General features: G+C 45.1%; 1 protein-coding gene across 14 annotated transcripts in view; it reads right to left on the minus strand.

Annotated features, from left to right (window-relative positions):
- The window catches only part of PIP5K1B (phosphatidylinositol-4-phosphate 5-kinase type 1 beta), a 298246-nt gene that overhangs the window by 5717 nt on the left and 266775 nt on the right, over window positions 1-25754 (minus strand). For all 14 annotated transcript variants that reach the window (XM_040620276.1, XM_040620265.1, XM_040620269.1 and 11 more), the window contains one exon: window positions 20893-21010. In XM_040620276.1, the coding sequence (XP_040476210.1) occupies window positions 20893-21010 (118 nt within the window). The remainder of the gene's footprint in view (window positions 1-20892; window positions 21011-25754) is intronic.

Raw genomic sequence — 25754 nt, forward strand, 5'->3', positions numbered from 1 at the left:
ACTCTCCATCCATGTTATAACATAACCCTGGGATGACATGGTTGGTTACATGAAAGTGTGTGTTGGGCGCTAATTTATAACTGTAATACAATGAGGTGGCCTGGTAGGTCTTTAAGTCTGTGTGGAATCTAAAAGCACAGTGTCTCCCTGCTCAGCCGCAGGGAGAAGTCTGCAGAAAGCAGTTTTATTATTCCCTTATTTAGTAGAAGACGTGCTATAATTTTCCTTCAGATTATAACCCTCCAGCCCTGTATTACCATCACTGGAGAGACCAAAGCAGCAGCTGACTACCCTATCAGGACACCACGAAGCGCCTGAATCAAGTCTTCACGATGGGGTACCCATGCCACGTCCCTCCAGCTCCCCAACACGAAGATGGGCTTCTCACGGTATCCGTGCCCAAAAGGGTAGCAACTTTTGAGGTGACCTAAGAGTCAACCACCCCTGGCCTTGTGGCTTTTGAAACAGAAATGGGTACTGGCGTTTTGGCTAGAGAACTCAGCCACATCTCAGAGCAGAGATGACAGACAGAAGGTCAGTTGAGCCGAAGCCATCTGAACGGCCGTGTGGAGGCGCGCACGCCGTCATCTGTCCGCGGCGATGCCAAGGGTTCTGCCTACAGCATGTGATTTGAGAGTACAGGGTGTTTTAAAAGCAGAGACCTGAAGGTACAGGTGTGAGAGTAGCTGATATGAAAAGTTTTAGGAACAGACAGCCCCCAACGTAGGACAGTTTGACTTAGGATCTTCTGCCTTGGATGGCGCGAAGGTGGTGTGCATTCACAGCAGCTCTGTTCGGATGCGAGTTCTGATCTTTCCCTGGGCTGGTAACACGCGGTGGAATCTTCTCAGGATGCTGGGCAGTGGCAGCAAGCCCCCTTCCGGTCAGCCACGCGATCACGGTACAGGGAAAGCTGTTCTGGACCCAAGAGACCATTCTGCCTCTCACTTTCAGTACAGGGCTCAAAAAATTACACTTCATTATAAAATGAACTTGGCGTTAGATGATTTTGCTCAACTACAGGCTACCGTCAGTGTCCTGAGCGCTCTGAGGCGGGCTAGGCTGAGCCATGGTGTTCAGCAGGCTGGGCGTCTTAAATGTGTTTTGCATTTATGATATTTTCACCTTAGGATGGGTTTATCGGGAGAGAACGCCATCATAAGCCAAGATCTGTATTTCTGTGGCCCAATTCCTAGTGTTACTTATTCCACATAGGTGTTTATGTCTGGGAGTGGGTGAGACAGAAATGTATTTTTATTTCCACTAAAACCCAGGGACTTGATTTTATGATGGAAACTACACAATAATGCACACATGGGGTCGAAGATGGCAAAGCTTTTTCATAATTAGAATTATGTAAAGCACAAACACAGAGAAAGGACAACAGCAAATCAAAAGCAGTCACTTTTCTAGCTAACCAAGCAGCCCTTTCTGAGGTCAGCCTGCACTGTGGAGGGAGGCCAGATACCCCCGGGGGACCCTAAAAGTAGAGCCCCCCCAACGTGGGCTTCCCAGAGCCATGTGCAGAGGGCGTCAAAGATGAGACCCTGTATTTCCGACATCTCCTTTCTACGCTTACATTTTTTTCCCCAAACTCTTTGCGTGAGAAACACACACACCCACACCCACCCACACCCTTAACCTGTTCATTGTTTGAAATTTTATTTTTTTTTAATTGAAGGACAGTTGATAGGCAGTTACATTAGTTTCGGGTATAAAACCTAGTGATTTGACTCGTCTCTATGTTATGCTATGCTCGCTCCAAGTGTAGCTACCATCTGTCTCTATAAACCGCTATTACGATACCACAGACTGTATTCTCCGCGCTGCACCTTCTGTTCCTGTACCTGGGAGCCTGTATCTGCCACGGCCCTTCACGCATGTTGCCCCATTCCCCGCCCCCCTCCCCTCTGGCAACCATCAGTTTGCTCTCTGTACTTATGAGTCTATTTCTGCCTTTTGTTTTTTAGATTGCATATACACGTGAAATCAGGTATTTGCCTTTGTCTGACTTCACTTAGCGTAATACCCTTTGGCTCCATCCAGGCTGTGGCAAAGGGCAAGATCTCATTCTTTTCTTTACGTCTGCGTAGTAACCCATGGTGTATACGTATCCCATCTTCTTTATCCGTTCATCAGTCGACGGACACTTGGGCTGCTTCCGTATCTTGGCTCTTGTAAATAATGCTGCAATAACTACGGGGGCGCATGTATCTTTTAGAATTAGTGTTTTTGTTTTCTTTGGGTAAATACCCAATAGTGAAATTACTGGGTCATACAGTGTTTCTATTAACTTTGTGAGAAGGCTCCATAGTGTTTTGCACAGCGGCCGCGCCAGTTTACATGCCCACCAGTAGTGCACAAGGGCTCCTTCTTCTCCACGTCCTCGCCAACGCTTCTTGACTTTTTGATTCTAGCCATTCTGACAAGTGGGAAGTGATACCTTGCTGTGGTTTTGATGTGCATTTCCTTGATGATGACTGATACTGGACATCTTTTCATGAGTCTTTGGGCATTGGTATGCCTTCTTTGGAAAAATGTCTATTCAGATTGTTTCTATTTTTTAAAATATTTTATTTATTTTTGAGAGAGAGCGAGCGAGCATGTGCACGAGCTCATGAGCAAGCAGGAGGGGAGTGGCAGAGGGAGAGGGAGAAAAAGACTCCCCACTGAGCAGTGAACCCAATGCAGGGCTCGATCCCAGGACCTGAGCCAAAGGCAGATGCTTAACCAACTGAACCACCCAGGTGCCCCCAGATTTTATTTTTAAATCAGATTGTGTGTGTGTGTGTGTGTGTGTGTGTGTGTGTGTGTGTGTGTTGAGTTGAATAAATTCTTTAAATATTTTGGGTACTAACCCCTTATGGGATGTAGTGATTGCAAGTATCTTCTCCCGGTAAGCGGGTTGCCTTTTTCATTTTCTTGACCGTCTGCTTTGCTGTGCGGCAGCTTTTCATTCGGCGTTGTCCCAGTAGTTAATTTGGGCTTTTGTTTCCCTTGCCTGAGGAGACCTGCCTAGAAAAATGTTTCTATAGCCCACGTCAAAGAAATTACGGCCTTTGTTTTCTTTTAGGGATTTAACGGTTTTATGTCTCACATTTTGGTTTTTAATCCACTTTGAGTTTATTTGTGTGTGTGGTGTGAGAATGGCATAGTTTCATTCTTTGGCTGTAGCTGTCCAGTTTTCCAGCACCACCGATCCACGAGACTGTCTTTTCCCCATGGCACATTCTTACCTTCTCTGCCATAGCTGAATGGACCACCCATGTGTGGTTTTGTTTCTGGGCTCTCTTCCGTGGATCTGTGCGTCTGTTTTTGTAACAATACTAAACTGTGTTCATTACTATAGCTTTGCAAGAGATCCTAAAATCTGGGCTTGTGATACCTACAGTTTTCTTCTCCTTTAAGATTGTTTTGGATATTTCAGAGTCTTTTTTGATTCCATACAATTTTTAGTATTTGTCCTGGCTCTGTGAAAAATGCTGCTGGTGTTTTGATAGGGATTGGACTAATTTTGTGATGGCTTTGGGTGTACGAACATTTTAACAATGTTAATTCTTCCAGTCCACGAGCATGGACTCTATTTTCATTTGTGTCATCTTCAATTTCTCTTCTCAGTGTTTTGTAGTTTGCAGAGTACAGGACTTTACCTCCTTAAACTTGACCGTAGGTATTTTATTCGTTGTGGTGCAATTGTAAATGGAGTTATTTTCTCAGTTTCTCTTTGTGCTACTTTGTTCTCAGTGTCTAGAAACTCAACTGATTTCTGTGGAGTTTGCGTCCTGTAACTTCACTGACATCACTTATTCTCATAATTTTTTGGTGGAGTCTTTATTAGGGTTTTCTATATATAGTATCATTTGCAAATAGTGACAGTTTTATTTCTTACCAATTTGGATGCCTTGTATTTCTTGTGTGATTGCTGTGGCTACAACCTCCGGGCTTGTTTTGTTCTTTTTGCTAGTTCCTTTAAGTGTAAGGTTTGATTTTTTTTTTTTTTTTGAGATACTTTTTCTGGAGAAGGGTCTGTATCGGTATAAATTTTCCTCTTAGAAATGCGTTAGCTGTGTCCCGAAGATTTCTGGACTATTGTTTTTAGTTTCTTTTGTCTCCATGTATTTTTTCGACTTCCTTTTTCATTTCTTTATTGACCCATTGGCTATTTAGTAGCATGGTGTTTAGCCTCCAAGTGTTTGTGTTTTTTTCCAATTTTTTTTTCCTTTTGATTGATAATTAGTTTCATTCCATTGTGGCTGGAAAAGATGTGTGATATGATTTCAGTCCTTTTAAATATACTGAGACTTGTTTTGTGGCGTAACATGTGATCTGTCCTGGAGAATGTTCCATGTGCATTTGAAAAGAATGTGTATTCAGCTGGTTTTGCATGGAATGTTCCATAGATATTTCAGTCCATCTGGTCTAATTGTGTGTGTGTGTGTGTGTGTGTGTGTGTGTATTTTAAGATTTTATTTATTTGAGGGAGAGCAAGCAGGGGAAGGGGCAAAGGGAACTTCCCGCTGAGCAGGGAGCCTGACAAGGGGCTCAACGCACAGCTTGATCCCAGGACCCCAAGACCATGACCTGAGCTGAAATCAAGACTCTGAGGTTAACTGACTGAGCCATCCAGTGGCCCCTCCAGTCTTTCTTTTGAAGTCTATTTTGTCGGGGCGCCTGGGTGGCTCAGTCATTAAGTGTCTGCCTTCGGCTCAGGGTCTGATCCCAGGGCCCTGGGATCGAGCCCTGCTTTGGGCTCCCTGCTCTGCTGGGAGCCTGCTTCTTCCTCTCCCACTCCCCTGCTTGTGTTCCCTCTCTCACTGGCTGTCTCTCTCTCTCTCTCTCTCTCTCTCTCTCGCTGTCAAATAAATAAATAAACAAAATAGACTTTTTTTTTTTTTAATCTTAAGTATTGCTATCCCCGATTTTTCACCCACATGCATCTGCGTGGAACATAATTTTTTCCATATCTTCACTTTTAATCTATCTGTATCTTCAGGTCTGAAGTGAGTGTCTTTTAGGCAGTGTATAGATAGGTCTTGACCTTTTAGGCTTTCTGCTGTCTCATGTTTTTTGATTAAATGCAAATCATCTAAATGCTCCAAACTAATTATCGATAGGTACGTACTTACTGCCATTTTGTTGTGTTTCTAAACCTACATGTAAAAACCACATTGAGTCAAGAAAATTTTGTTAAGAGCTGGAATGTGGTGGCCAGATAGAGCTTCACAGCTGTCAGACTGGCCAATACGAACAGCACTAAAAGGGCCCTGAAGTCTGCATGCTCCGTGAGCCTCTGGGGTGATGTTCTGTTCTAACGACATCACCTTAGGTACAGGCCAAGGGCTCCGTGGCTCTCCTGTACGGTGTCCAAAGGCATCCTCATTTTGGTTTCAGACTGAAATTTTTTTTTAAAGATTTTATTTATTTGAGAGGGAGACTGAGAGTGCACAGAGGGAGAGGGAGAAGCAGAAGCAGATTTCCCGCTGGGCAGAGACCCCGACGTAGGGCTGGATCCCAGGAGCCTGAGATCAGGGCCTGAGCCGAAGGCAGGTGTCCAGCAGACTGAGCCACCAGGTGCCCCTCAGTTGAAATTCTCATCCACTGTACATGTGAGGAAAGCAGTGATTTTTTTTTTCTTTCCAGGCTAACATAGGTAATAATCCCCTCTTCCCCTTTTCTACACCAAGCCCCCATTTCCATCAGCAATTTCTGAATTTTGTTGACCTCAGCCCTGCTCTGTTTCCTTTCTATTATCTATCCTTCTTCTGGCTGATGTTGCTTCTGTAGCCACGAGACCACAGCACCTAGTCCTGCCCCACTGCTCTCACTGCAGCCAAAACACACAGCACTGCCACACAGGCACCTAACGGCTTCACCATGCTGCACCCTCACCTCCCCTGGAGTCCCCTCCATCTCTCAATCTGGGTTCACCAGACTGACCTCTCAGAACTCCCTGAATTTCAAACGCAAAACAGCCACCACTGGACTCTGGGAAGTTTTGAGTCTTTTTTCTTCTTTTAGCTGAGGCTCTATATTTGCGTTTTATCGTATTCCTCCCTACGTCATGTTGGGGGTTACTTCACAATCACTTGACGATAGACTGGAGGGGGGATTTCTCTCAGCCCAGTAGCTGCAGGAATACAAAAGCTCACTGTTTTCTTGGAGGTGAAATGATGGCTTGGGCCAGTGCTACGGAAATGAGGACATGGCGCCTGAATAGGTCAAATTACACGTTGTTATGGCATTTCATAGATGGAAGACGGAAGGAACCTTCGAGAAGCTAGGGGCCAAGCTGCCTACTTCGACACTTAAAAAAAAATGTAGGCTTGGAATCGGAGGTGAAAATACTTTCCCGAGAACCAGGGACTGTAGGCGTCTAACCAAGAACTCGTGAGGCAGAATGTGAAATCTGGAATGTCCTTGGAGGGTGTACCCAGTTTGGATGAGAACCACCATGTTGTGGCCAATCTGGCAGAATGCGTGCTAGGATCTGAGCTGCTGGCAGCACGGGGAGTGCCGGGCCTCGTGCCAACCGTTAAAGGCCTGATCGAAGAGTTCCACGCCAACCAGCAGACACATGACAGGCGTACTTTGGAGACGTGGTGGGTTAGGTTCCAGATCATCGCCACCAAGTGAATATTGAAACAGAGACACAAATGAATCTTTGGGTTTTGCAGTGCATGTAGAAGTTATGTTTAGACTCTGCTGGAGTCTGTTACGTGTGCAACAGGACTACGTGCAACAGGAACATAATTTAAAATCTGTTATTGCTAAAGAAGGGCTAACCATCATCTGAGCTTTCAGCAACCTGTCATCTCTTCGCGGGCTGGGGTCTTGCCTTGATGCTGACGGCTGCTGACTGAAGGTTGGGGAGGCTGTGGCAATCTCTTACAAATAAGACAGGGAAGCTCGTTGCATCGATCGACTCTTCCTTTTGCGAATCGTTTCTCGGTAGGATGCAGGGCCGCTGGGTAGCATTTTACCCACAGCAGAACTTCTTTCAAAACTGTAGTCCGTCCTCTCCAACCTGCTGCTGCTCTATCGGCCACGTCTGTGTAACGGTTCACATTCTTCGCCGCCATTTCAACAGTCTCCACAGCGCCTTGGCCAGGAATAGACGCCAGCTCAAGAAGTCATTTTCTTTATCTACAAGAAGCGACTCACGCGTTCAGGTTATGTCCCGAGACGGCAGCCGTTCGGTCCCCTCTTCAGGCTCCACTTCTCGTTTTCTTGCTCTTCCCACCGCATCTGCGGTTACGTCCTCCACGCAAGTCTCGAATCTCTCAAAGGCATCCGCAAGGATCGGAATCAACGTCTTCCAAACTCCTACTGAGGTTGATATTTGACCTCTTCCCATGAATCACGAACGTTCTTTATGACATCTAGGATAGTAAATCCTTCCCAGAACATTTTCAATTCACTCTGCCGAGATCTATCAGAGGAGTCGCTCTGTATGGCAGCTATAGCTATAGGAAATGTATTTCTTAAGACGTCAGAGTCAAAATGGCTCCTTGACCCATGGGCTCCAGAGTGGATGTTTTGTTAGCAGGCGTGAAAACAACATTAGTTTCACCGCACATCTCCATCCGAGCTGTTATGTGACCGGGTGCATTGTCCATGAGCAGTAATATTTTGAAGGGAATATTGTTTTCTGAGCAGTAGGTCTCAACAGTGGGCTTGAAAGACTCAGTAAGCCATGTGGGAAACACATGTGCTGTCACCTAGGCTTTGTCCCATCTACAGAGCACAGGAGGAGTAGGACTGGCATAATTCTTAAGGGCCCTGGAATTTTCAGAACGGTAAATGAGCACCAGCTTCAACTTAGTCACATGAGCCCCTAACAAGAGGGTCAGCCTGTCCTTTGACGCTTTCGGGGCAGGCGTTGACTTCTCCAGCTGTGTAAGTCCTAGGTGGTGTTTTCTTCTGATAGAAGACTGTTCTGTCTACGTTGAAAATCTCTTGGTCGGTGTAGCCTCCTTCATTAATGATCTCAGCTAGATCTTCTGGATCATTCCCTGCAGCTCCTACACCAGCACCTGGTGCCTCACTTGTACTTTTATGTCACGGACACAGCTTCCTTCCATAAACCTCATGAACCAACCCCTGCTAGCTTCAGACTTTCTTCTACAGCTTCCTTACCTCTCAGCCTTCACAGAACTGACGAGAGTCAGGGCCTTGCTCTGGCTTAGGCTTTGGCTTAAGGGATTGTAATGGCTGGTTTGGTCTTCTATCCAGACCACTAGAACTTTCTTCTTATGAGCAATAAGGCTGTTTCACTTTCTTACCGTTTATGTATTCAGAGCAGGACTTTGAATTTCCTTCAAGAGCCTTTCCTTTGCATTCACATCTTGGCTAACTGTTGGGTGCAAGAGGCCTAGCTTTTGGTCCATCTGTATTTCCAAAATGTTCTCCTTGCTAAGCTTAATCATTTCTAGCTTTTGACTTAAAGTGAGAGACACAAGACTCTCCCTTTCTCTTGAACACTTTGAAGCCATTGTAGGGTTATTAACTGGTCTAATTTCAATATTGTTGTGTGCCATGGAATAGAGAGGCCCGAGGAGCGGGAAAGAGATAGGGAGACGGCCATGTGGTAGGGCTGTCAGAACGTTTAGTAAGTTGGCTGTCTTATGTGGGTGTGGTTTGTGGCTCCCCAAACTATTAGAGATCACTAAAACAAATATAATGATGAAAAAGTTTGAAATGTTACAAAAATCACCAGACTGTGACAAACAGACACAAAGAGAGCAAAAGCTGTTGGAAAAATGGCGCCGAAAGACTTGCTCAACGCAGAGTTGCCACAAACTGTGAATTTGTGAAATATGCACTAAAAAGAGGTGTGCCTATACTCATGGGAAGAGACACGAGAACTGGCACTAGCTGTAGATGTCTCGTGGGAATGAATTTAAGAATACGGCCTCTCATTTTTTAAACTATTAGTTCAGCAGTAATGTTTTAACAGAGTTCCCTGCCTGATTAATTTGTTTTCCAAAAGCCCAAGACAAGCCTGAGGGCATCCATGATGTATATGGGCTGACAATTCTACAGTGGACTTTCCAGCACTCGAGTGACCTCTGCCAATTGTAAATCCAAACGGTTATCTTGTCACCTGATATATCCTATAACCCTGGGGCCGTAACCGAATTCACTCTGACTCCTGCTTATGCCTCAGTTGGAAAATGTTGGGCGTGGGAATATAATCTCGGTTTCATTGGAAAAGGAGCACTGCCTTTGGATGAGAGCACTGGATTCTCTCCTACCTAGACAGAAGGAAAGCAGAAAGAGGCCAGACGGCAGGAACGAGAAGCTATACCCCCATTAAGCCTTTCTGGCTCAGCACTTCTACTGTACCATTTTCCTTTACCAAAAGACACCATAGCCATTATGGGTTGAGTTGCATCTCCTTGAAATCACTATGTTGAAGCCCTAATCCCATATGATGGATGTCTTTACCAAAAGGGGAAATTTGGACAAACACACACAGGGAAGCCCATGTGAAGACACAGGGAGAGGACAGCCATCTACAAGCCAAGATGAGGGACCTGGACCACCTTCCCCCACGGCCCTCAGACGGAACCAACCCTGCCAACACCTTGATCTCTGGCTTCCAGAGCTGTGAGCAATAAAGCTGCATCGTCTAAGGCACCTGGTTGATGGTACTTTGCTACGACAGCCCTAGGAAGCTAATATAGTAGCCATTACTGGGGTTTAGAAAGTGTGTTTTTTTTTTTAAGTTAAAATCTCTGATTCTTCAAATACCTAATCCTATTCCTTACTGGGAATTACTTCAAAATATACAGCCACCCAGGAGTTGAGAGGCTGGAAGAGACGACCTGGCAAAGATTCAAAGTGAAGAAAAGGATTTGTCCACCTTGTATTTGCTGATACTTCGTTAAGGTTGCTGCTCAAACAGTAAAAAGAGCATTTTCTCTGTTGAATCCCCAAACTGCTAAGGAGCCTTTCAAAGAGGCTTGAGTAGGACTGGCCTTGACAGCTGAGGAGGGCATGCTCAGATCCTAGGGAAGACAGGCCCCTGCATTTTTGCACCTGATTTGTAACGACACCCTCCGGTCCATCTGGAAAGGTGGTGGGTGCTGGGCCTGTCCAAGGAAGCTACCTTTGACACCCGCAGGGTGTGGCCCTGCCACAGGTGCATGCACAGCGCTGAGAGTCTGCGAGGAAGTCCACGGGGTGGAAACAGTCCAGTGACCGGCACACTTGCTCTTTTTTTTTTAATGTTTTTTTTTATTATGTTAGTCACCATACAGTACATCCCTGGTTTCCGATGTAAAGTTCGATGATTCATTAGTTGCGTATAACACCCAGTGCACCATGCAATACGTGCCCTCCTTACTACCCACCACCAACCTATCCCATTCCCCCAACCCCTCCCCTCTGAGGCCCTCAGTTTGTTTCTCATAGTCCATAGTCTCTCATGCTTCATTCCCCCTTCTGATTACCCCCCCTTTTTTATCCCTTTCTTCCCCTACCGATCTTCCTAGTTCTTATGTTCCATAGGTGAGAGAAATCATATGATAATTGTCTTTCTCTGCTTGACTTATTTCACTTAGCATTATCTCCTCCAGTGCCGTCCATGTTGCAGCAAATGTTGAGAACTCGGTCTTTTCTGATAGCTGAGTAATATTCCATTGATAATATGGACCACATCTTCTTAATCCAGTCATCTGTTGAAGGGCATCTCGGTTCCTTCCACGATTTAACTGTTGTGGACAATGCTGCTATGAACATTAAGTGCATATGGCCTTCTCTTCACTACGTCTGTATCTTTGGGTAAATACCCAGTAGTGCAATGGCTGGATCACAGGGTAGCTAATTTTTAACTTTTAAGGGACCTCCACACTGTTTTCCAGAGTGGCTGACCAACCTGCATTCCCACCAACAATGTGGAGGATCCCTTCTCCACAACCTCTCCAGCAATTGTTGTTTCTTGCCTTGTCTATTTTGCCATTCTAACTGGCGTAAGGTGGTATCTCAGTGTGGTTTTGATTTGAATTTCCCTGATGGCTAATGATTTTGAACATTTTTTCATGTGTCTGTTAGCCATTTGTATGTCTTCATTGGAAAAGTGTCTGTTCATATCTTCTGCCCGCTTTTTGATTTGTTTTGTTTCTTGTGTATTGAGTTTGAGAAGTTCTTTGTAGATCTTGGATACCAGTCTTTTATAGTAGTGTCATTTGCAAATATATTCTCCCATTCCGTGGCTGCCTCTTAGTTTTTCTGACTGTTTCCTTGGCTGCAATAGCTTTTATCTTGATGAAGTCCCATAAGTCTATTTGCTTTGTTTTCCTTGCCTTGGAGATGTGTCATGAAAAAGGTTGTGTGATGTCGTAGAGGTTGGCTCCATGTTCTCTCTAGAATTTTGATGGATTCTGCCTCACATCAGAGGTCTTTCATCCATTTGAGTTTATTTTTGTGTATGGTGTGAGAGAGGTGGTCAAGTTTTCATTCTCTTGCATGTAGCTGTCCAATTTTCCTCAACACCATTTTATAAGAGACTGTCTTTTTCCAGTAGATTTCCAGCTTTATCAAAGATTAGTTGGCCAAAGCGTGAGGGTCGATTTCTGGGTTCTCTATTCTGTTCCATTGGTCTATGTGTCTGTTTTTGTGCCAGGACCATGCTTGTTCTGATCACAGCTTTGTAGTACAGCTCGAACCGCATTGTGATGCCCCGCACTTTTTCCTTTTCAACAGTTCCATGGAGATTCTGGGGCCTTTTCTGGTTCCATAAAATTTAAGGACTACTTTGTTCCAGTTCTTTGAAAATGTCCTTGGTATTTTGATCGGGATAGCATCGAAAGTGTAGATGCTCTGTGGTATGGACATTTTAATCATGTTAATTTTTCCGATCCATGAGCATGGAATATTTTTCCATCCTTGTGTCTTCCTCAATGTCTTTCAAGAGTGATTTATAGTTTCTAGAATATAGATCCTTTACGCTCTCTGGTTAGTAATTGCAAGGTAATGTATGGTTTTTGGTGCTATCGTAAATGGGATGGACTCCTAGTTTCTCTTCTTCAGTCTCGTTATTCGTGTATAGAAATGCAACTGATTTCTGAGCATTGATTTTGTATCCCGCCACATTACCTGAATTGCTCTATAATCTCTAATAGTTTGGGAGTGGCTTCTTTTGGGTTTTCCATATAGAGTATCATAGTCATCTGCGAAGAGAGACATTTTGACTTCTTTGCCATTTTGGTGATTTGAATACCTTTGATCTCCTTTTGTCGTCTGATTGCAGTGCAAGCGACTTCGTGGGTACTATGTTGAATGCTAATAATGGCAGAGTAGGGCATCCTTTGTCGTAAGTTCTTGATCTTTAAGGGAAAGGTTCCAACTTTTCCCCCATTGAGAATAATAATTATGTAGGTTTTCATAGATGGCTTTTATAAGATTGAGAAATGTACCCTATTCCTACACTCTGAAGGGTTTTAATCAGGAAAAGGATGTGTATTTTGTCAACAATGCTTTTTCTGCATCAATTGAGAGACTCATATGGTTCCCGCATCTTTTCTTGTTGATATGATGTATCATGGTTGATTTGATTTTCGACTTGAACCACCCTTGCATCCTCTATGAATCCCACTTTGATCATGATGATAATCCTTTTATGTACTGTTGATTCTATTAGCTAGGATCTTGTTGAGGATTTTGGCATCCATATTCTTAGGAAATCGCTGTAATTCTCCTTTTTGATAGGGTCTTTTTGCCTGGTTTGGGGATCAAGGTAATATTGGCCTCTATAGACAAAATGAGTTTGGTAGCTTCCTTCTGTTTCTATTTTTTGAAATAGCTTAGAGAATAGTGTATTATTTCTTCTTTGAATGCTTTTGGTAGAATTCCCAGGAAAACCGTCCGTGGCCTGGAGTTTTGTTATTTTGAAGGTTGTTTATCACTGACTCAATCCTTCTCATACCATTCTCAGGCTCTGTTTAAGAAATCACATTTCTTCCTGTTTTAGTCTTGAGTTTATAGGTTTCCGGTGGAAGGCTCCATCTCTTTCAGATTGTTAATTTATTGGCATATAGCTGTTGATAAGTTCTAATAATCCTTCCAATCTCATTGGTGTTGGTCAGTGACTCTCCTTTTTCATTCATATTTATTAATTTGGGTCCTTTCTCTTTTCTTTTTGTTGATAAGTCTTGCCAGTGGTCTAAGTCAATTTTATTCATTCTCTCTGTGAACCACCTTCTAGTCCCTGATCTACTATATGTACTTCTGGGTTTCTAATTCATTGATTTCGCTCTAATCTTGGTCAACTGCTTCCTCCTGAGTGGATCAGCCTGACTCCCTCTGTTGCTGTTCCAGCTTCTGAGGTGAGATAATATAAAAACCCATAGATATATATGTAGAACACTACACCCCAGAATCAAAGAATACTATTCTACTCTAATGCTCATGGCAATCAAGAAAGACCATGTTCTGGGACACAAAACAGGTCTCAACCGATAACCAAAAGACCTGAAATTATCCCTGCATATTCTCAGACCACAAAACGCCGAAATTGGAACTCAACCACAAGTGAAAATTGGAAGAAACTCAAACACTTGGAGACTAAGAACCATCCTGCTCAGGAATGATTCGATAAACCAGGAAATCAAAAATCAATTTAAACAATTTATGGAGACCAACGAGAATGAAAACACAACGGTCCAAAACCTATGGGATACTGCAAAGGCAGTCCTAAGGGGGAAATACATAGCCATCCAAGCCTCACTCAAAAGAATAGAAAAATCTAAAAGGCACGCTTGCTCTTAACTCTGTTTCAATTCAGGGACTTCGGCCAGTCCTTATCCCCCTGCGGGCAGAGGCGCCTTTCTGCCAGTAGGTGGCAGTAGGGTTTGCTAAAAGCAGGAACGTGGTCAAAATCCCAGTTCATATGTGGGTGTGTGGTAGCTTTGCTTGACGTTGCACAAGGAGAAGGGAGGACGCAGGGAGGCACAGAGAAGGCCACTTGAAGACAGAGATGAGTGCTGCAAGGCCAAGAACGCCAAGGAACACACAGAGCCACCAGAAGCTGGAAGAAGCCAGGAAGGATCTCCTCCTAGAGCCTTCAGATGGAGCCTGGCCCCGCTGACACCTTGGTCGGGACTCCTGGCCTCCACAACTGTGACACAATACACTCCTGTTTAAGCCACCTAGATCTGGGGACTTTGTGTTCAGGCAGCCCTAGGAAACTAACACAGGGACAAAAGCAAGGGAAGCCAAGCCCTCAGATCTCCCCGTGAGTCCTCCTCATCCCGTTCACCACACTCAGGGAGGCCTTATTTTTTATTAAGTGTATAATACTTCCAACCTTCTCTCTTTTACCAGATTTTCCCATTCCTACTCAGATCCCGCAAGAGCGAACAGTAGGGATGAGGGCAGCCCTGTTCACTAGGGTCATGGGTAGGATTTAAATTTGCTTTCCCTAAACTTCCCATTTGTTCCCAACATGGTTCACGTTGAGTTTGCGATTTGTTTCCTGCAGGCTCAGTGCCTGGTGGCCTCCAAGGTCACACCATGAGAGACTGTTGTTCCTCAAATGCTTTTTTCCCCAAGAGTTGGAAAGGCTCAGGAGACCAGTAAACATTGGCTCCTGATGAAAAGGAAGGTTATGGAAATGGAGAGCCAAGACAGAAGGGAGAGGGAGATTCTGGAGGGAAGTCAGTGCCAGGAGGCAAAGGTGGAGAAATGATGCCCCCGCCCCCCGCAGTAGGAGCCTGAAGCAAGCTCACGTGCAGAGCTGACCTTGAAGAAGGCAGCCATCAAGCTGGCCTGTGAGCCAGGAGTCACTGCAAAGCTAGGACCCAACAACAACAACAACAACAATCTACCCCAGCCCTGCTAGCTGTCACTCAATTGCTAACTCCAGTTCCCTTAAACAGTAGTTTAACACTGTTGGTTTTAAAAACAACCCTAAGGGTGACCTCCTATCACAGACTGATGACTTGCCTCATTAATTTGAAAGCTTTGTGTTAGTATGGAAGTCACTTGTGGGTTCCATGGGGCCACACGGTGGGATCCGTTTTTTCCACTCATCCACATGTCTTAGAAATAATACTTGGTCAATGGCTTAAGACGGCCAAGCACTTTTGAGATAAACAAAGGGTCCTATTTAGCTCTTCCTGAAATCTCTCCATTTCTTACAATTGTGGTCAATATGGTGGAAGGAAAGGGCATTCTGGCTGAACGCCTTACAAGCCAAAGGCAGTGAGTGGTTTGCCTCTTCTCCTCCTCTGCTCTCACTAAAATCTATCACAACCCTTTGGCAGATGGGGATTCTAGCTCTCTGCTGAGAAGCAATAGAATGGCCCCTGTTTCAGATCAACACCCCTCGCAGCTTCCAGTCTGGCTCAAACAGGAGTGATTAAAGGACCCGGTACTCTGCGTACAAGTCTCTAAGCTCAATGCCAGTGGAGTCCAATCCACAAATGCAGTTTCTCCTGCCAGAAAGTTCCAGTGGGTTTTCTAAGACCCCTGTGACCTAATTTAAAGTGTTTTTCTTCTTTTTCTCAGGCTTTTCTCATACATAATGCTATGATAAGCTGTTAATTCAATCATTTTCACTTCTCTGCCACCCTTCGTCCTGTGATCAAAGAGTATAATTCGCCACCCTAAAGACACATTAAATAATCAAGCTGTCCACCAGCTGCACATCAGAGCATTAATCTCCAATGCGGCATGGCTAAGAAACGGCTTAACTGTTTCTTCTCCTTCGCCCACAGCTATTTTTGTACTTCAGACAGCCATCTTGCAGAGACACCTATCTGGAGGAAAGTACCTATTAGTGAGAGCATGTTAATAGGGAAAGTGTAAAAAAAAAAAAAAGGGTATAACCTTGAGACTAAAGAAAGTCATTGTTTAATGCAGTAATCTTTCACACTTCTGAGTTACAAAAAAAGCGATCCCATTATCCCCCACTTACTCACCGGCTCCCAGCTAGTCATCCCCACAACGTTGCTCGGCTACGTTTTGTTGGTGGTTCCTCTTCCCCTTAATACAAAATTGCATTCTCCATCAGGCAAAGAAACTGCCTTAGGAACTGGAGTCCCAGTGACGGTGCCAGCCTTAGAAGATCTGGGACTGTTCACGAAGTGGAATCTAGCTCTCTCATGAACACGGCATGACTGCCCCTTTGCAATCAACAGAGCCTGCCCATCTCTGCTGAATTCTTTTAAATACCCTAATCTGTATCATCAGCTCAAAATTCAATGGAAAACGCATCTTTGGTCACAGGATAAAATCATCTTCAGAAACACTCACCCTCCCCAACCTTGACTTGAATATTGGCAAATGAATCAGCCTGGAACTCTCTAGACTGAAGGTGAATGGGCTTTTCTTTCTTTCTTTTTAAAAAGATTTTGTTTATTTATTTGAGAGAGAGGGAATGTGTACAGGCAGGAGGAGAGGCAGAGGGAGAAGCAGACTCCCCACTGAGCAGGGAGCCTGACTTGGGGCTCAATCCCAGGACCCTGGGATCATGACCTGAGCCGAAGGCAGACGCGTCCCCGACTGAGCCACCCAGGTGTCCCTGAATCGCCGTTTCAAAGCAGTTCAAGAGGCTAGCTAGGCACACAGAACCTGAACTCAGTGCTTTCTTCAGCAAGGGGGACGGAACAATTAGCTGCCTTTTAAGGTACAACTATGCTTTCAATTTCCTGTCAAATCACAGCAGAAAGCAGGACAGCCCAACTAATGGATACATGCATCATGTAGGTGGATCCTTAAAAGGAAATATCATATGTTATCTGTGTGCATATATTATTTGGGTTTAAATCCTGTATATTTTTGAAGGGATACAGGCAGTATTCTCTATTAGTACACAAATAATAGCAGTGGGGGATTAGGAGATTCCGTGTACTAGAGAAACACTATGTGTTAAAGGAGAAGAAAGGTTACAAGAGAAACCAGACTGTGTCTCACTACAATTCTGAACATAAAGGATGCTTTTGATGAAGAGGATTCTAATTAGGTCCGGAGGAAGGCGAGACAAAGGTTTTCCTTTCTCCTGCTTATCTTTTCCATTCACTCTTTCACAGTATAGAGGCAAATGGAAATAGCGAAGGGAGGGCAACGAGCTACGTCCTTTCAGAACTGGAAAAGCATGCAAAATAAAAAATAAAAATCTCCAGGGTGAAAACACACCCTGGAATTACAAATGCATGGTGCAGAATTTTCTAGATGTATTGCCAAAAAATTTAAGTTTAAATACCGTGAAGGTTTAGGAGAAAGGAGGATGGGATGACACAGCAAAATTTGGGAAAAGAACTGCAGCTCCACTGGTAAAACCTCCTTCCACGGCATTTAGAGGAAGCCACAGCAGGCCCGAGCTGGAAGGGGTCCTGGAGGTGACTGATCCATTTTACAGATGAGAAAATGGAGGCCCTGAATGGGTGATTGATTCAAGGTCAGTGATTAATGAGAGGCAGAGACAGCCATAGAACCCAGGAGCCTGCTTCTGTGGAATTAATTTATGTCCCCTGTGGTTCTGCAGCAGGGGGAGGGGCTCAGTGAATGCACTAGAACAAGTGGGTGGGAGACCACTGCTGGGAATCCATCAAGTCTCCATTAATGATACAAAGGTGGCATCTGTCTTTTCATTCCCATGGCCTCTCGTGGGCAGACAGCGTTGCTACAAGGACGTGCCCTATCACAGCCAACTTACGTAGAAATAGATGCGAGAATCCGGCCTCTTGTATTAAGCCAAATGCTAGGGATTTTAAAGATAGAAAATAATGTCACTCTTCTCAATTTGTTTTTGTCTGGAAAATAGTTATTTTGATAGAAATTTACTTGACACTAATAGTTATTATTTTGAATGAGTTAACGATTACATAGTGAATTGAGTAAATATTAAATTTTCTCATTTTTAATTAAAAAATACTGATAGATGGAACCCACATCACAACAACTCTTTGGGATCCTCAAAACTTTTGAAGAGGTACTGGTATCAAAAGGCGTAAGAACTGTTGTGCTAGAACGCCGAAAACTAGAGCCTACACAGTTCTCAACGTAACTCGCCCGCCCCCCTTTCCTGTTGGGTCCAATCTCTCACTTAAGGAGGAACAAGATTCCAACAATGGGGCTGGGAGACCTGTATGCCTAACCAGTGCCAAAGCCGTAGGGACGGGTGCTTCACGGGGCTGGGTGGAGGGAGGAGAGCATAGGGAGCGGGATTTGAATTTCCACCCTGCCCTTAACCAGCTCAGAGAACTAGTCGTGTCCTTATCTGTATGAATGGAGACCAACCTAAGCCCTCCCTGCTTGGAGCCGCTTGGGGCAGGAAAACCCTGGGACAGTGGCTGGAGGCACGTGGTAGGCGCTCCGTGGCGCCTCGTTACGACTGTTCAAAGTCCTGGGCTCTCCAGTGGCACTGAACTGTTCCCCGTACAGCATTGTTGAATTTTCACGAACCTGCGTTTATTCACCCCAATTTGTCCCTGTATTCTCTTCCCTCTATCTTCTTTGCATGTTACCTTGTGTGATTTTGGGGCCCATCCTTTAACTTCTCAGAGTCTAATTTCTGTCTGGCAAAGTGTGATGGGGGCTTGGGGCGAGGCTTTGCTGGTTTGAGTCCCAGCTCTGTTCAGTTACTCGGTTACTGGTTGCAAAACCTGGGGCAAGCGGCTAATCGCCCTAGGCGTCCATTTCCTTTCTGTAAAATGGAGCTCCGTCTGTTCCATAGCCAGTTGTGGGGATTAAATGGCTTAAGACAAAGTATTTAGGACACTGCCCAGCTTGTACAAAACAGGGAAAAATGCTAAATAGCTTATTGTGAGTAGCTACAAAATCAGATTAGGTTCGATCAGCTTTTCTCCAAGCTTGGTGAGAATTTCTATTGCCTTGTTACCTTCTCTGCTGCTCGCCTCCCCTTGCCTGCCTTGCTTGTGAACAGCAACAGCCCTGTGCCAGGAAGCCTGGGCAGAGGACCACCACCACTGCCTCCTTCAGTTCCAGACTCCCAAATTCCTTCATTTCTAACTAGCGCTCAAAGTGCTTTCAGTCCCCGACAGTGACTACTGGGGCTTTCCCCTGTGACTTCTGGAGGCAAGCACTAACCTCTTCTGCAAAGTTTGGCTTCTCAGTGTCCAAGAGAGGCACAGAAGCACAGTAAAATGAGATGCTAATAAAAGGACAGAAGCAGTTTTCTAATAAATGAAATGGATAATACCAAGGAGGAGGGATCGGAATGACTAATGACACAAGCTCTCCAGCAAAGGAGTAAGGGTAACACGTAGGGGAACTGGGATCTGCAAGGCCATTTAACTACCCTGTGACCCTCGGTTCCTCTGGGGAGGGTCACGTGCCCCTGGTTGGTGCAAATCTGTTTTTTTAAAGATACAAGGAGCTTGAACTCTTAGCTCATGAAGATCAGATTTTACTTGGTTTTTCACACTTACCCTGGGACCAAAAAATTACTGTCATTTGTTTTCCTATTTAATTCCCTATCTTCTAGGTTGTGCAGAGGAACAGACACTCTGGTAAAGGTTTTAAAACGCACCATAACTTAATTTTAAAAAGTGGGGGCAGTGTAGGGAGGAGGGTTGCCCAGTGGAAAAAAAATTCTGTTGGTGCTACAACCAGGATATTCAGAGGTTTATTAAAAAAAAAAGTCCTTTCACAATGGTTGTTGTAGGGAGAGGCCTTCTATTTTATATAAGGGGTCAAGGAAAGCCTATCTGAGAAGATGTTTGGGCTGAGACTGAAGGAAGTGAGGGAGCAAGCTTGGGACAGCTAAGAAAGTGTGTTCAGGCAGTAACAGCAAATGCAAAGGTCCTGAGGCAGAGGCATGTTTGGTTATGGGAGGAATACCAAGGCCAGTGTGGTTGGAACAGTATGGGTAAAGAAGACAGAGGCAGGGAAAGGAGGGGAGAGAGGCAGTAGATCGGACCATTCAGGACCTTGAGGACTTTGGATCTTACTCTAGGAGAGGTGAGAAGATGCTGGAGGGCTCTGCAGTAATCAGCAGCATTGTTGGTGACCGAGGTCCTGCAGAGTGTACTTGAGGGAACAGAGGGCTGGGCTGGGGCACAGGGGGTTGTGGTGGTGTGTGGTCAGGAGCCACGCACCAAGTGGGGTTGGTTCCCGACACAGAGCTTGCACACTCATGCTCGGCACAACTTAAAAGAGTGGAAGACTTGAAATCAGCACTTGGCCTGTTTCATGTGATTTGGTGCAGGTATGCAGGGGTGTGGAGAATGCGTGTGGGACGTACTTTACAGGGAAAACAACCCTTCTCCGCTTTCCTAGTTTAGTCCATCATACATCTTTCTAAGCCCTCATCTAATAATTCACTTAAGTCACTGCAGACAACTTGGCAGGCACTCAAGGGCGTTCACGGACGTGATCACTCGTGATCCCCCAAGCAGCCTGGTGAGCTCGGCGTCATTTCCCTCCTTTGGCAAACAAGGACACACAGAGAGGTACCTGTCCAGGTCACGCTGCTGGTTGGTGACAGCTGAGGGACAGAGCCAAGATCCTTCGGTGCTGATGGCAGGTTGTTCCCACAACCCAGTTCTGGGCCTCTTAGCTCCCAGCTTACCAAGGCAGTAAATCAGAATTCAAAAAGATTCGCACACAAGGGGGCTACAGTAGAGTCGAAGAAGACATTAACACGGAAGAGCCCCATTTCGCCTCCCTCACGATTAGGGGATCTGTTCTCTTCTTACATAGAGTGATTTAGCCTCTTAGCCTACATATGCTCTTCTGGAATGTTCTACATGAACTGTGTGAAAGCATGGCTTATGAAAAGACACACCAGGGGTGGAAGTGACGGAGGGCCACGGTTTCTTTTAAAACCCCAGCTGGCCTGGCCTCACCGAACCTGTTCTTGTGTAAGCTATGGCCTGGGTCCATCCGTAGACCAGAGGGGAAGGGGAAGAAACTAGAATTACTTACTAAATAGACATCAAGCACGGAGGCATTATCATCCTGCATTTCCAGAGCGTTTGGCTCAGAAGTCAGGTAGATGGTCCCCTCTTCCAAGGTGTATGTGGAACTGGAAGGTAACCCTTTACTGGAAAAACAAAGAAGAATCATGAGCATGTGGCCTCCAGACCAGGATCCATGGATGCCTCCAAGTTGTGGCTAAAGACGTGGAGTTTGGGAAAGCTTTTCGGGATAAAAGATGATTTTGAGAATTCAAAGGCAGTATGGTCCTACCTGGAGATACGCTCGCTTGAGTTGAAGGAACTTGGGGGTACTAGCAGTCTGCTAGCTCTCAGCATTCCTGCTAAGGAATTTGGTTGTACTTCTGTCTGCTTCCCTGCATGGGACACTTGTTATATTTCTGGAAAGGGATCTGTGGGTCCCCGGCTTTGTGAGGGTGGAGGGCTACCATCGAGAAGCCCGCCTGAAGCTTTGACTTGGGGTAGTTGTTCCTGCTGCTTAGGGTCCCCGCTTACAGTACTCATGCCGTGCTGGTTTATAAACATAACCTTGTGCCCGCTCAGTATTGATTTCTTTCTTTGCACTGTTCTCTTTGCCTTTTTGGCATGAAAGGTCCAATTATAACCGGGGTTGTCCAATTTAAATGTGCATCAGAATCCCCTGGAGGGTTGGTTAAAACCCACTTTCCCAGGCCCTACACCCCCAAATATGATGCAGTTGATCAGGCACAGAGCCCGTCGGTTTGCATTTGTAATACGCTCCAAGCCGATGCTCACATTGCTAGGCCAAGGCCTGCATGCACCGAGCCCTGGATCACGTGCTTGTGAGGACAGCCTAGGTGTCCCTTTGGCAGGCAACAAATGCCACAGGAACGCAGGCAGATAGTCTTGGACCACAGAGGCCTTTACGAGGGGAAACCACCTTGTTTGGTCACGATGCGGGAACCGGTGGCCAATGTTGAAGCCATTGGTCTATTTTGATAGTACAGAAATTGTTAATTGATCTCGGAGCTCAGGAATGCACAGGTTCTTCCCCCACTGAAATAAAAGTTACATTTTTAACCTCTGGCAACGTTCCATGGGAAGGTTGTGCAGGAACATGACCTCGGCCAGCAGTGATGATAGAGTGGGTACCACGAGGGTGGGGAGAAGAGGCTGGCCGTCAGCCCGGTGCGGCCAAGCTGCTAGGGCCTGAGAACGGCCGCGTGGAAGACGGCTCCGTCTCTCCCCTCACCCATGACCAGGCCCTGCCCTGCAGGGCCCAGCTCAGAGCTCACCCCTTCTGAGAGCGCGAGTCTGGAGCCAGCCTCTGAGCCTCCCCACTGTCATCCTCGGCCCTTCCCTAGGCTGGGAGCCACACAACATCTTCCTTCGGTACACACGAACCCATTCATGGAAGCTATGTGAAATAGTTAGAAATCCTGACCTTTTCGACTTTAAAAAAAAGTGTCACAAGAATTGTATGAATCTTAATAAATCAGGTTCATTGGTGTTTTTCCTGAACATAATGAAAAATGGTAAAAATACTAGATGAGTAGGAAGAAGCAAGGGTGAGAGGAGTCTCCGGTGGGCCTCTCAGCTGGTGAGGTGGGAGAGCATGGCAACGAAGGGGTTAATGAAGGGGTACACTGCCTCCATGGGTTTTCTGGTACATTCTGGCCTCAGGTTAAAAAAAAAAAAAAAAGTCCTCTTGGTTTCCAGAAACCTAAGATGGGTTACACAGTGTGGGACACAGAATTTGTTCTGATGGACTTGAAAGAGCGGGGTGAGCGTGGCCTCTCTCGATCGAGCTGCTGACTTTGTACCGTAAACCTTCATAGATTTCTTGGTTTAGTAAACGAGCAGCTTTCAGGAGATGCAGCTCTGAGAGGCACTGCGCGGGAATGAGTACCGCTCAAGTTAGGTTTTGGATCAAAAGTAACGATGCAGTGATGGGCTTTTGCTTTCAGCTGCTACAATGTCCCCCACGAAACATGAATAAGTTACCTACCTAAACATCAAAGCTAGAAATAAGGTGGTCAGAAAATAGATTAAGTGTGGGATGACTCTTGATTTTTATTCCTGGTTTTTTTTTTTTTTTTTTTGGATATTTTTATATAATTAAAAAAATCTCTAATGGCTTCTGGGTTATTTAATGAACATATAATTTATTTGATGAAGTTCAGAACTCAGTTTTCAAGATTAAGGGTATAACCAAGAGTATTCTGGAAGTGATTTTTCTTTTCACTTGAACTCTACGCCCAAAGTGGGGCTTGAACTTGTAACCCTAAGATAAAGAGTTGCATACTCTATCGGCAGCCAGGCATCTGGGGAAGTCATTTTTCTTTAGAAGTTTTTTAATAGTACTACATGGAGTGTAAAATATGGCTAAACTCATCTTCCTTTTTCTGCCGTCCTGTTGTGATCCAGAATCACTCTCCTAGAAGTAAATCCATTATGTACATATTTTTCAGTCTAATATTTATCTTCTATTTTTGGTAACTACGAGGAAGCTACTCGCATGGTTTAGAAAAAAATGAGGGTATTCTTTGGGATTTACCGATTATTTTGGCTAAAATACACTGTGATTACAGAACACAAATACCAGATTTCCTTAGTATTCTACGGTCAAATTTGATAAAAATCAAACTGGTATTGTTTTCACATGTATTAGAGTACTTTCCTATCTCAATAGCTCGTTCTGAGCATCATTTGGGGGATGAAAATGAGGTTCGTAGGGACTCATATCCAGGTTATATAAAGAACTCCTGTAACAATAAAAGGGCAAATCACCCAATTAAAAAACGAATAAAGGATGTGGACAGACACTTCCCTCAGAGAAGAAATACGAATGGCCAAGAAGCGTACGAAAAGATGCTAAACATCATTCGTCATGAGGGGAACACAGATAAAAACTGCAGTGAGCTACCCCTTCGCCCCTCCTGAGCAGGCTATCCTAAAGACAGGCGAGAACAAGAGCTGGAGAGGGTGGGAAGAAACTGGAACCATCCGATGCCACTGAGGAGATGGGAGGAAGGTGCAGCGGCTCTGGGGAACAGTTTGCTGGGTCCTTAAAACCATACAACCCAGCAATTCTACTCCTAGATGCAGATCCAGGAAAAATGAAAACACGTGCCCACACCAAAACTCGTACACGAATGCTCCCAGTCACATTCTTCAGAATAGTCCCGAAGTGTTACGAACCCACACGTCCTCTAGTTGATGAATGCATAAGTAATTCCTACAATGGAATATTATTTGGCAATAAGAAATAATGATGTACTGATATGTGCAACTGGATGGGTGAATCTTGAAAACGTTTATGCTTAATGAAAGCAGCTAGTCCTAAAGGACCACGTACTGTGTGATTTCACTTATGTGAAATGTCCAGAAGAGGCCGATCTAGGGAGACAGAAGGCAGATGAGTGGTTGCCGGGGGTGGGGGTGAGAGGGTGAGGACTAGGGAATGACTGCTCTTGGGTGTGGAGTTTCTTTTTGGCCTATTGAAGACGTTCTAAAATTAGCCTCTGGTAATGTACAACTTGGTGAATATACTCAAGCCACCAAACTGTACACTTTGGGTAAATTTTAGAGTATGTGAAATATCTTAATGAAGTAATATGTTTCATGAGGCACCTAAGGGTTACAATTTTAAAACTGATCTCAGTGCATAGTACTAGAAATAATCAGAAATTTGATGGAATAGTTTAGGTCGCATAAATTCTAGAGCTGTTCTGAGTAGATTCCAGTCATTCAGAAAACATTTTTGTTTCCTAATAGAGAAAAAAGAAAATTCCAGTTGACCTGGCAACATGAAAGAATTGGGCTCTGAGATTCCACGCCGTGGGGTGAAGAGACCATGCGTGCAGGTCCGTGGAAGCCCGGGGAACTGTCTACACTGTCCCAGGACCAGCTGGTGTGGCACAGCGCACAGGTACGGGGACCTTCCTCCAGGGCACCCACCACTTTCTGGTCTCTTCCATTTACATCATCTCTGCCTGGCCCCCTCTTGGATTTGTTGCCCCAATGCGTCTACTTCACAGATGAGGGAACTGAGATGTAGGTAGGGAGGCAAAGGGACTTGCCCAAGGTCACACTGCCGTTGAGAGTTTAGGATCTGAACTTCCAATGAAGCCCTCTTTCAAGGGCCAGCTCTGTGGAAATTTTAGAAATTTGCCATCGCAGAAACTGAGGGCGCAAAGGCATACGTGCCTAGGAACTCAATTCTGCGATCCAGCAAAAACAAAGGCATGATAGAGCTGGAGGTGACTGCAGAGATCCTTGCTTGAGGAGAGTAAAGATGGCCAGAAAGGTTTGGGGAAAAGCAGGCAGAATATTTTTACAAATAAATAAAATTTTCTTCCTTAAAAATTAAAAAAAAAGAATGACCCTATAATCCAGCAATCCCATTTCTGGGTATATACCCCCAAAGAAGAAAACACAGTCGGAGATATTGTTTACCCAGTGCTGTGGGCTAAACTGTGCGTCTGCCCCTCATTCATATCTTAAAGTCCTGATGCCCAGTGCTTCACAATGTGTCTGTATTTGGAAATAAGGTCTTCAAAGAGGTGACTAAGGTTAAATGAGATCATTGGGATAGGCTCTAATCCATGAGGACTGGTGCCCTTAATAGAAGAGATCACGTGGGGCGGGGGGGGGGTGCGTCCGTGGCTCAGTCGCTTGAGTGTCTGACTCTTGGTTTCAGCTCAGGTCCTGACCTCAGGGTGCTGAGATTGAGCCCTGCATCGGGCTCTGAGCTCAGCGTGGGGTCTGCTTGTCCCTCTCTCTTTCACAAATACCTTAAAAAAGGGTTTAGGACAGAAACATGAACACAGGCCGTGTGCAGACAGGGGAAACGACAGCCAGCAACCAGCCAAGGAGAGAGGCCCCAGA

This window comes from Ursus maritimus, unplaced genomic scaffold (assembly GCF_017311325.1).
Source record: "Ursus maritimus isolate PB19 unplaced genomic scaffold, ASM1731132v1 scaffold_34, whole genome shotgun sequence".
Classification (NCBI taxonomy): domain Eukaryota; kingdom Metazoa; phylum Chordata; class Mammalia; order Carnivora; family Ursidae; genus Ursus; species Ursus maritimus.